We start from the raw sequence: 12,406 nt of genomic DNA, 5'->3' as shown, positions 1-12,406 counted from the left end.
CACGGATTCAGTGGGCTGCTGTTTCCAAGGTGCATGTCTCTAACATTTGTCCTTAAAGCAAATATTCCTGCTTTGCGATCTTCCCCAGCATTCATTCAGCTGTCTGGACACCTTTAGCATCATTACCTCAGCAGAGGTTAAGAGTGGCTGCTGGTTTCAATGTACTGTTTTTATGCAATCTGATGCCAGTTCATACATACACATTTCCCTCTATTGTCAGCTTTATTGTCTGTAGATCTTTGGGAAAACTCAAGCAGTAGTCCCAAGGTTACAGAGGAGTAACAAATCCACAGCCAAGGCTATGCAAAAATCTGGAAGTGGAAGTATCACAAATTAAAATAGAAGATAGCTCAATAAAGTACCACCTTCATGTCACTACATATGGAGTTTAAGAGGAAGTTTGGATGCAAATGTGAGCATTGGTGAGATCACAAAGGAAGTACTGAATAAAGTATTCTGCATTTAAAGAATAACATGCTTGCTTTGAAGGTGGAGCAGTGAAGGTTCACTAGATTGATTCCTGGGTTGAAAGAATTTACAAGTAGAAATTGATACAGCAGTTTAGGCCATTACTCATCAGATTTTAGAAGAGATGACTTCATTGAAACATATAAGATTCAGAAGGAAATCTGAGATGCTGAGAGGCTATAACCTTGGGGCACAACTTCCAAATAAGAGGTCACCATTTAAGTTAGATATGTAAAGGAATTTATTCTCTTACATCAGGGGTTCCCAACCTTTTTTATGCAATGGACCAATACCATTACGCAAGGGATCTGTGGACCCCATGTTGGGAGACCCCTGTCTGAAATGGGTGTGACTCTTTTAAAACTAATTATCCTAGAGAATTAGAGGGGTAAATCACTGAATATACTCAAGGCAGAGACTGTTAATTAAGTGAATTACATGAGAGTCAGAGGGTATAGGGAGACAGTGGGAAAATGTTGTTGAAATGGCCATCAAGAGGCCTTCACGCATGACAAGAAAGGGAAAGGGAGGTGGCTAAACAAGATACATAATAATTGCTCCTGCAAATGGTGCTGTTGAAGGTTTTATTAGTTATTAGATGTCAACTGCAACTGTGTTGAGTCTAAAATGGGGAGATGATCCACAGCTACGTTTCTGCCGATCAGTTCAAGCTGATAGTATGAAATTATCTTCGATTAAACTGACTTCAGACATGCTGTAACATGAACATGTCTGCCATTTCCCCCCAAGGATTTGACTGCCTTGTCCTCTTCCATTTTGCAAACTTAAGAAACAGGAGCCATGGGCATATAGGCCCATAGTAAGATCATGGCTTCAAAACCCCTCTTTAGCAGGTATTTCACATAGGCTGGACACAGAAACATCATATCTGAAATAGAGTTGGACAGTACTACTGCTTTGTCCCCAGATGCTTCAAGAAATTGTTCCTCTGAAAATGAAAATTGTTGCCCTGTCAGTGTCAACTGCTTTTCAATTTTATTTAATTCCAATCAAAATAGAACTGCTGTCATATGAAGGCCTTAACGATCCCTGACGTCTGTCACAATACAGATTTAGAGTGTCCATGTGAAGGAGGATATTGTACAATCAAGCTGACAAGTAATATTGCTTTATAGCTTTTATTATTTTATTCACAGCCTTGCCCTCGTTGACCTGACTTGTTCAGAAGCAAGAATTGTGGTTGCGTAGTAATCCAATGCGGTGGGAGGGTGGGGGAAAGAACAGGTATTAATTTCAGTGTCTTTAGATGGGATAGAGACAACCCTAGGATCTTCCCAAAACAATAGTTCTTGCTTTTCATTTTCACAATTTAAACATGAGGTTCTTTCAAAGGAGAATTAGGCCCAGAGAGACAAGGCCCAGCCTATGCAGCAATCTAGAAGGACTGGAGAAAAACTGGAGCAAAATTATTTAAAAATACACCTAGTGGCCACTTATTAGGTACACCTGTACACCTGCTCATTAATGCATCTAATCAGCCAATCATGTGACAGCAACTCAATGCACAAAAGCATGCTGACATGATCAAAAGGTTCAGTTGTTATTCATACCACACATCAGAATAGTGAAGAAATATGATCTAAATGACTTTAAATGGGGAATGATTGGTAGACAAGGTGGTTTGAGTGTCTCAGAAACTGTTGATCTTCTGGGATGTTCACGCACAACAGTCTTTAAAGTTTACAGAGAAAGGGGTGAGAAACAAAAATCATTCAGGGAGCAGCAGTTCTGTGGGCAAAAATGCTAGTTAATGAGAGAGGTCACAGGAGAATGGAGAGACTGGTTCAAGCTGACAGGAAGGCGACAGTAACTCAAATAACCACATGTTACAACAGTGGTGTGCAGAAGAGCATCTATGAACACACAAGTCAAACCTTGAACTGATGGGCTACAACTATAGAAGACCACACCGAGTTCCACTGCTGTACCTAATAAAGTGGCCACTGAGTGTACATCACAAGATCAACTGACTTTGTCATGTCAGTGGATGGTGCTCTCATATTGAAATGTGATGAGTAAGTCAAGTCCTGGGAGAAAGAGACTGATGCATTATAGAAAAGCATTTAGGATACCATTCCTTTTGTAACTCTCTCATCCACTCTTTTGCTCCCACAAACCACCTGCTACCTTAAAGTAATTCCCCATGGAAGGGTAGGAAATACCACACCTGATGAAGCAATGGTTCACTTTCACATTTTCAAATTTTAATTGGGTACTGCAATGTGATTTCCTCTGGCTATAGATTAGTTGCAGCCTTGTGGAACACTTTGCATTCAGAACTCCCCGCTGCTTGTCACCTCATCCTCTATTCACTCCCACTATGATCTGACTGCGAAGGCCAGAATTGAAGAACAGCACATCACCTTCTCCTGAGCAACACTGCGGCCACCCAGACTCAACATGTAATTCTACAACTTCAGATAACATTTCCTCTCTCTCTATCAGCCATTTCTGCTTCAATAGACCATCTGTGATATTGGCTCACATTTTCTCTCTCCATTTGTCCAGTATAACCTGCTGGGCATGTCCTACAGACTTGCAATTCCAGGGCATGTCCTACAGACTTGCAATTCACACCTTTTCACATTCCTTATCTCTATTCTTGTATCTGCCTTTACTTCATGGCCTTTCCCCCCATCTCCCTCTCTTGTTCTCTCTCTGCCACATTCGCCTGAATGACCAGGTAACCGCTACAACTTGTCTCTGGGCAATCTTGGCCTCACCAGAGAAATTCCCCTGTCCTAACTATCGCCTTCTCTTATCTTCTGTTTTCTCTCCTTCCCAGTTCTTTGATCTGAAATATTAACTGCTTCTTTTCCACAGATGTTATCTACTGAATGTTTCAACATTTTCAGTTTTTATTTAAAATCAGTAGCCGAGTTTTTTTTAAAATTCAGGTTACAACAGATGTCAGTTTAACCTAAGACAAGTATGCATAACAGCAACCTGTAATAATCATCTCTCAAAAATATTCAAATCTACTTTCATCTTATCCATGAAAACTTTATGAGTCCTGTTTATTCATAAAACAGGTCCCCTGGATTTTAATTTAGATGGCAAAGCTAAAAGGATCAGGGCTAAGATCTTGTCTAAAGCATACCAGAAAGTTAACTACTAAGGTTTACATCATCAAAAGAGAGTCCAAAATGGTTCTAGTCTGATTAAACTAGGAACTACAAATCAGAGACACCTCTTTACAGCAATAATAGAAATATCCAAACTGGCACAAAACATATTCCAAAATACTCTGCCAATTGAACAATATTCAATCGCTGTACACCTCCTGACAATCCGATCAATAGCTACAACCTCTGTAACCTTGCTAGTCTCATCAATATTCACTCCTTGCTTAACCCAGGCAACATGATCAATATTGGCTTCCTTTTACCAAGTTGACACATATCGACAGGCATGTTCTATAAGAAATGCCAAATCTCCTGCAAATCCCTGCAGTCCAGAGCTTGGGTACTAGAGTCCTTTGGTCTTATACTGGATATACAGCGGTGCTAGAAAGTTTGTGAACCCTGTAGAATTTTCTCTATTTCTGCATAAATATGACCTAAAATGTGATCAGATCTTCATGCAAGTCCTAAAACTAGATAAAGAGAACCCAATTAAATAAGTAACACAAAAATATTATATGTGTTCATTTAGTTATCGAGAAAAATGATCTAATATCACATGTATTTGTTGGGAAAAGTATATGCATCTCTTGGGTAATGCCTTCTACAGAAGCTATTTGGAGTCAGGTGTTCCAATCAATGAGATGAGATTGAGGATGTGGGTTGTAGAGGTGCCCTGCCATATAAAAAACACACACTAAGTCGGGTTACTGACAGAGCCCGTTCTTCTTAAGAAAGATCTGTTGCCTCGATCAAAACAACTTTCAGAGGACATGGGAAAAATTGTAGAGATGCATGAAGCTGGAAAAGACTACAAAATCTTTTCTAAAGACATGATTGCTCATCAGTCCACAGTAAGAGAAATTGTCTACAAATGGAGGAAACTCAGTGCTGTTACTCCTCTCCCTAGGAGTGGGCATCCTGCAAAGATCACATCAAGAGCACAATGTGTAATGCTGAAGGAGGTGGGGGGTAAAAACCCAAGCTTAACAGCAAAAGATGTGCAGAAATCTCTAAAACTTACTAAAGTTTCTTTTCATGTGTCCACTCTAAGAACACCAAATATGGTGTTCATGGAAGGACACCATCGAGGAAACTGCTCTCCAAAAAAAAACACTGCCTCATGTCTCAAGTTTGCAAAAGATCACCTGGATGTTCTATAAGGGTTGTGGACAAAGTTCTGAGGACAGGTGAGCAAAAATTGAACTTTTTGGCACGAATGCACATTATGATATATGGAGGAAAAAAGGCACTGCACACCAACACCAAACCCTCATCCCAATTGTGAAGCATGGTGGAATGGTATCATGCTTTGGGGCTGTTTTGCTGCCTCAGGGCCTGGACAGCTTGTAATAGTTGAGGGTGCAATGAATTCAAAATTGTATCAACACACTTTACAGCAGAATGTCAGCATAGCAGTCTGTCACATGAAGCTTAACAGAAGTTACAAGATGCAACAAGACAACAATCTGAAAGTCAATAGCAAATCAACAACAAAGTGGTTTAAAAAGAAGAAAATTCGTAGATTGGAATGGCCGAGTCTATGTCCTGACCTTAATCCTATAGAAATGTTGTGGAAGGATCTGAAGCAAGCAGTTCACGCAAGGAAACCCACCAACATCCCAGAGTTCAAGCAGTTTTGTAATGAGGAATGGCCTAAAATTCCCCCAAGCCAATGTGCATGACTGATCAATGGTTAACAGAAACATTTGGTTGAAGTTATTGCTGTACAAAGGGGTCACACCAGTTACTGAAAGCAAAGGTTCACATACTTTTCCCAACAAATACAGGTAATATTGGATAATTTTTCTCAACAAGTAATTGAACAAGCATGTTTTATGTCATAATTATGCAGAAACAGAGAAAAGTCTTCTGGGTTCACAAACTTTCTAGCACCACTGTAGAAATGTTAATGGTGACAAACTCTGAGTTTGTGATTGTACATCTAAAGACTACATTAACAGCAGATCTCTTCTCAGAATTGCTGAGAAAGATATCAGTCTGAAATGTGAAATATATCAGCCTCCACAGATGCCTATCTGATCTGCTGGGTATTTATAGGTTCTTTGGTTTAACTTTAGAATTATTTAATCTTTAGTCATCTGTCGGATTTTGATGCTGACAGGAGACTGTGACTTTGAGTGTAAAAGCTGTTAGTTTGTATTTGCCAGGCAAACATACAGTATATGAAAAAAACTGCTAGAAAAATAAAAGTTTTGAATTTTTTGTAAATGGAAATGAGAGGCTGGCCATGATGAGTCTCTGCTTAGGATATTATTGATCGAAGAGGCCAGTGCCCTCAAAGTGAACATTCTTCTCACCTCGCTTGTGTTGATTTTGTGTTTCTTGGGTGCTCCCATTAAATGGATCCTGCGCAATGGGATTCATTGTACTCTGGTGCAGAGCAGAGTCTGAATTGGTCCTGAAAGTAAATTACAAGTACTCAATCGAGATAAAATCCAGTACCAAATGTACAATTGTGAGAAACAAAAGAACACATTATTTAAGAAAAAAGTTAGAAGTGTTTGAGAATGAATCACGGATGGCAGGAGTCCAGTAAACACAAATGACACATGGTACATTGACAGTCCCAAAGAACACGGAAGTGTATCACAACAGACCCAGTGGACACATTACAGAACAAGGAAGATCCCTGCTCTTAGTAATTACAATCCCAGCCATTGATCAAAAATAGGGACAGACCCTGGATAACTACAATTCTAGTGCAAAAATTACCTTTTAACTAAATCCTAGAGTATGCACTTTAGGAAAATAACAATACCTTCAAACTTATCATAGAAAAAAGCCAGACTCTGTATATATTTCAGGACAATGACAACCTAATAACACATATTGTAAGACAAGGCCAGCCTGCTACTATTTCAGCACCTACAGTTGTTGTGAGATACCCAACAAAAGAAGTCCTTGCACTTTGTATAGAAAGTGGGATGCTGACCAGAGTCATGAGATATACTGAGTAAACATCAAAAATGTGGCTGAAGTGTAGACATATTCACTATGATTCTACATGTGACTAGAAATTTAACTCCACAAAATTTTCAAGTGAACATCCTGTACATAACAAAATGTTACAGAATGCTCAAAATCAGAGGACCAGGTTCGCCCCAAAGCTCAGCTACCCAAGCTTGTCTAGCCATCTGAGCTGTTTTCCAACCACACTTGCTGCAGCTAAGTCACTTCCCACTCTGTAACCCTCCCCCATTAATTCCTCCTCAATTAAAGGTGTATTCACTCACAAAGCCCTTCCCTGAACAAAACTATTCTTCCCTGCTTAGAAGCAGATGCATTCTCTCTTAAGCATAAATCTTCTTCTGAGCAGAGGAATACACATCTTCCTTGGTTTCTTGCCCCGCAAGTGGAACTGCCACCCTCACCACCCCATTCCCAAAGTACACTCGTTTGCAGTTCCCCAAAGAGAGAGCCCTATCAATAAGATTTAAGTGAAATCTATATCCATGTGCCTACTCTAAAAAGCTTTTATTTTTGAATAAAGTGTCTCTCACCTTCTCCAGCTGGTATCAGGTGGGGGCGACAGATAGATCGAACTATATGGACAGCTGTCTGCGTGCTGCAGAGTCAAGGAAACTTCAGAGAACAGAATGCATTCTGTAACAAACTGTTAAACTGTGCAAAAAATTAAATATTATACACAGAGCTACTGTCCTGTGGAGCAATACCTATAGAAACAATATTCACGTAAGCCTCGATGTCTTATATGACTCCCTGAAACCTCTTGCACCAATCACTCCCCAACACCAAGATCAGCTACCACTGCATAATATGGCCAAATTGCAGCACTTTCACAGCTGAAAGTTTCACCATCTATTTTTTACATCTAGTATTATAAAATAATCTGTAAGAAAAGGAAGGCATTTGATCCATTAAATGATTGCTCCTTTGGACATCATTCTATTAATTCCGTTACTCTGTACTTACTTCAATGTTATTCACCCTCCTTTTTGAAAGTTACTACTGAATCAAGCAATTCATTTGAAATCTAAACACTAATCACATAAAAACCCCTCTTCGCATTTAACTGCTTTTCATCAACGGCCTCTTAACCTGATCTGCTACCTTCAAAGATTTCTGTATTAAACTTTTCTGCTACATGCCCACCCATTTCACTTACCAATCTCTTCTTGAAGTCTATTAGCATCTTTCTGTTTACTGTACTTGTACATTTTGAATCATTAATTTTTAAGATTCTGGGACCACCTCAAGGTTCACAGTGATATCTATGAAAGGCAGCAGTGGCTCTGGTACTGAACCCTCTGGAATTCTGGAAACTACCTCCAATAAAAAATTATTCACACCTCTCAGTTTTGTGTCCCTTTATGTAATGTCCTATCCAACTCTTGTCAAGACTAGAAGACTGTTTTAAAAATTCTCTGACATATGTCCCATCTTGATTCCTTTGTAAGCTAGATATTATTGCACACTTTGTTACCTGCACACCAAGTTGCATCAAGTACCCTTCATTCCATTTTGGTGACTATATTATTATTATTGAAAATCTGAATATCAATTTCAAAATTGTCATTTGTGCTTTCAAATCTGATTCCTACTTAACCCATTGCTCTTATCACTGACACTTTCCCCAGCTTTACAACTTCCTAGGTTAGTTACCTTCCAGAATTATTACCCATCCTCATCATTTTTGAAATGAATGGTTACCAGGCTACTTCAGAGGGGCATTGAGATTAACTTACACTCCTAGGAGTCTGGAATCAGATATACACCAGAATAAGAAGGGCAGTTTTTCTTCTATAGGTCAAATAAAGCAAGGCAAGTGGACTTTGTGAGCTGACGGTTCTGCTTATAAAGATTAGCATTATTTGTCATGTGTATATTTAAAAGGGAAAATGAGTTGTTTTTGTCAACAGCGAACAGTCTGAAGATGTGCTGGGTACAGTCCACAAGTGCCGCCATGCTTCCAGTGCTAACCTAGCATTTCCCCAACTTACTAACCCTAATCTGTATATCTTTGAAATGAGGGAGGAAATGAAGATCTTAGGGGAAACTCATGAGGTCACAGGAAGAATGTACAAGCTCCTTACAGCCAGTGGGAGAAATTGACCCCAAATTGCTGATGCTGTAGAGTTGTGCTAACCACTACACTACCACTTTACCCTATACTATACAACTCTAGGACTAAAAGGACACTAGTGAACCAGATGGATCTTCTTACTAATCCAATACTTTTATCCTTTTACTAACGTCCTTTTGTTCAGAATTGTTTATGAATTTTAACGTGTTCTCAAATCATTTTCCACGCCTGGATTACTAGCCCAGTAACATAACTGCTAAAGTACTGAACTCTTTTAAAATGTTCCTTCAATGAAAAATCATTAAGGTTGCCTATCCTACTATTCTAGTATGGTTTTCTACTAAATTTTATTTGGTTAGTCTGCTCTGAAGCATCTTGAGAAGCTTTACTACTTAAAGCACAACATGAATGCAAGTTGCTGTTGTCAGAACAATTATTAAAACTTATATTTTAAGACATCAGTAACAAGGTGATTTATTTGTGCACATGTCAATATAGCCGAATACTGCAGAAAATACTAATAATCCTCAAAATTGTACACTGGACCTCAAAATGGTGACAGTTCAGCACAGAACTACTCAATGTTTTTTCTGAAAGCAGTGTCACAAACAAGAGCTCTTCCCTAATTGGATGACTGATAGTTTTCATAGAAACTTATTAAAGATTTCAGGAATAAACACTAATGCACTTAGTTACACGACTGCTCCCACTGCTTTGTGAGACTTTACCTGGCAATATAGGTGACACACTCTCACCACTGGTTATTTTTCTTCAATGCTCCTTGCTCTGGACCAGATCTCAGCATCCATACCGCCCTGACAGAAGAAGGATATCTGACGCCCATGTTTGTCAACAGGAATGGCACGGCGGTGTGGTGATCCCAGCCGATTTTTGTCCCTGTAGACCCGATCAACCAAACCATGGTGCCTGGTTGTTCTACTCGTGTCCAAAGCAGACGACTGGAACGGTGTCTGTAAAATAAACAAGGGGAATCTTATTCTGTCACAAGCAAGAGAAAATCTGCAGATGCTGAAAATCCAAGCAACACACACAAAATGCAGGAGGAACTGAGCGGGCCAAGCAGCATATATGGAAAAGAGCACAGTTGACGTTTCGGGCCAAGACCCTTCGGCAGGACTGGAGGAAAAAAGCTAAAGAGTAGACTTAAAAGGTGGGGGGAGGGGTGAGAGAAACACAGGGTGATAGGTGAAACCTGAAGTGGGAAGGATGAAGTAAAGAGCTAGGAAGTTGATTGGTGAAAGAGATACATGGCTGGAGGAGGGGGAATAATAGAAAAAGACAGAAGGCCATGGAAGAAAGAAAAGGGGAGAAGCACCAGAGGGAGGCAATGAGTTATGGTGAGAGAGGGAAAAGGGGATGGGGAATGGTGAAGGACAGGGGAGGTGGGCATTACCAGTTCAAGAAATCAGTGTTCATGCCATTGGGTTGGAGGCTACCCAGATGGAATACAAGGTGCTGTTCCTCCAACCTAAGAACGGCCTCATCACAACAGTGGAGGAGGCCATGGATAGACATATCGGAATGGGAGTGGGAAATGAAATTAAAACGGATGGCCACTGGGAGATCCTGCTTTTTCTGGTGGAAGGACAGTAGGTGCTCAGCAAAACGGTCTCTCAATCTACGGTCTCACCGATATATAAGAGGCCACACCGAGAGCACCGGGTACAGTATATTACCCTAACAGAGTCACAGGTGAAGTGTTGTCTCACCTGGAAGAACTGTTAGGGACCCTGAATGATAGTGAAGGAGGAGGTGGAGGGGCATGCGTAGCACTTGTTCTGCTTGTAAGGATAAATGTCAGGAAGGAGCTCAGTGGGGAAGGACAAATGGATAAGTGGGTCATGTAAGGAGCAATCCCTGTGGAAAGCAGAAAATGGGCGGGGGAGGAGATGTGTTTGGTGGTGGGATCCCACTGGAGATGGCAGAAGTTGCGGAGAATTATGTGCTGAATGCAGAGGCTGGTGGAGTGGTAGGTGAGGACAAGAGGAACCCTATCCCTGATAGGGTGGTGGGAAGATGGGGTGAGAGCAGATTCTTTTCCTTCTTCTATGACCTTCTGTCTTCTTTTATCAGACTCCCCGTGCTCCCGCCCTGTATCTCTTTCACTAATCAACTTCCCAAGTTTTTACCATCCCTCCCCTTTCAGGTCTCACCTATCACCTTGTATTTCTCTCTCTTCTCCACCCACATTTTATACCTACTCCTCAGCTTTTTTTCTCCAGTCCTACCGAAGGGTCTCGGCCTGAAACGTTGACTGAACTTTTTTCCATAGATGCTGCCTGGCCTGCTGAGTTCCTCCAGCATTTTGTGTGTGTTGCTTGAATCTTAATCTGTTCTGGAGATCTTCCCTCCTCAGTCTCCAAACTCATAGACCACCAAACAAACTCAGCAAATGCTTTCAACCACGCAAAATATGCACAAGAACTCATGCCATTGGGTGATTTATTAGAATGGACTGATCACTGGCTATCCAACTAAAAAAATCAGGCAACATTGGCTATTTTCAGGCTGTAGAAGTTTAATATGGGGGTGTCAGAAAATATGTTAACCATATAACAATTACAGCACGGAAACAGGCCATCTAGGCCCTTCTAGTCTGTGCCGAACACTCTCACCTAGTCCCATCGACCTGCACTCAATCCTCCATTCCTTTCCTGTCCATATACCTATCCAATTTTACTTTAAATTACAATATTGAACCTGCCTCTACCACTTCTACTGGAAGATCGTTCCACACAGCTACCACTCTCTGAGTAAAGAAGCTCCCCCTCATGTTATCCCTAACGTTTTTGCCCCCTAACTCTCAACTCATGTTCTCTTGTTTGAATCTCCCCTACTCTCAATGGAAAAAGCCTATCCACGTCAACTCTATCTATCCCCCTCATAATTTTAAATACCTCTATCAAGTCCCCCCTCAACCTTCTGTGCTCCAAAGAATAAAGATGTTGTGCTGTGTTGTGTCATACAGCATATTCAAAGCTGCTATAGCCAGGTTTTTGTGCTCTAAAAGGAGTCAGGTCCTGGTTTATGTTAAGGCCAGGATTAATGGTAGAGCAAGCTCCATGGACTTTATACATATTCCCATGTCTTATGTTCCTGTAGTTGACAGGACCTTTGATTATGTGATTTCCAACTCCGATACTCTGGCTCACACCGTTTTTCTCTCCCTCAGACAACCATAACTGGGTTCCCCAAGTCCCACCTTTACCTCCTCAACTTCATTCATCTTCACTTCTATCACAGAACTATTAAACTCCCTCTTCCATTCTCCTATTCTAAAGAGACAATTTTTACCACGTTATCTTGGTTCATTCCTTAACCATCACTACCACTCTTCCTTTTTGCAACAAACCTTCCCTGTCCTTTTAAATCTTCCCCTCACATGTCAAGGTCTCCAAACACTTTCTGCATTTTATTTTTAATTCAATTGACCATAATTACAATGTGAGCTCCTCTAAACAATCTACAGATGTAGGTCAGGATTCACATTGCTGAACACTTTAAAATTTAATTTTATTGGATGTGACCAGATCAATATTTCTTGCCTTTAACCAATCAGCCTTGAGCTATGGGAGGTGATCAGCTGCAATCTATAATGTGAACACGAATTATTCTAGGACTTAGACCTGGCAATAATGGATTTGCAAAGTACTCCCAAAAAATGATGAGCATGGTGGTGGAAGAAGTTGATCTACAAGTGACGTTT

General features: G+C 40.5%; 1 protein-coding gene across 2 annotated transcripts in view; it reads right to left on the bottom strand.

Annotated features, from left to right (window-relative positions):
* The window catches only part of LOC132406096 (CREB-regulated transcription coactivator 1-like), a 61,647-nt gene that overhangs the window by 33,986 nt on the left and 15,255 nt on the right, over positions 1-12,406 (bottom strand). For both annotated transcript variants that reach the window (XM_059991311.1, XM_059991312.1), the window contains exons 3-5: positions 9,513-9,650; positions 7,136-7,197; positions 5,933-6,033 (exon numbers count right to left, since the gene is read on the bottom strand). In XM_059991311.1, coding sequence (XP_059847294.1) covers positions 5,933-6,033; positions 7,136-7,197; positions 9,513-9,650 — 301 coding nt within the window. The remainder of the gene's footprint in view (positions 1-5,932; positions 6,034-7,135; positions 7,198-9,512; positions 9,651-12,406) is intronic.

The sequence above is a fragment of the Hypanus sabinus genome, chromosome 16 (genome assembly GCF_030144855.1).
Source record: "Hypanus sabinus isolate sHypSab1 chromosome 16, sHypSab1.hap1, whole genome shotgun sequence".
NCBI classification, from domain to species: Eukaryota; Metazoa; Chordata; class Chondrichthyes; order Myliobatiformes; family Dasyatidae; genus Hypanus; species Hypanus sabinus.
The sequence above is the reverse complement of the archived record's forward strand: the minus strand, read 5'-3'. Positions and strand labels throughout refer to the sequence as shown.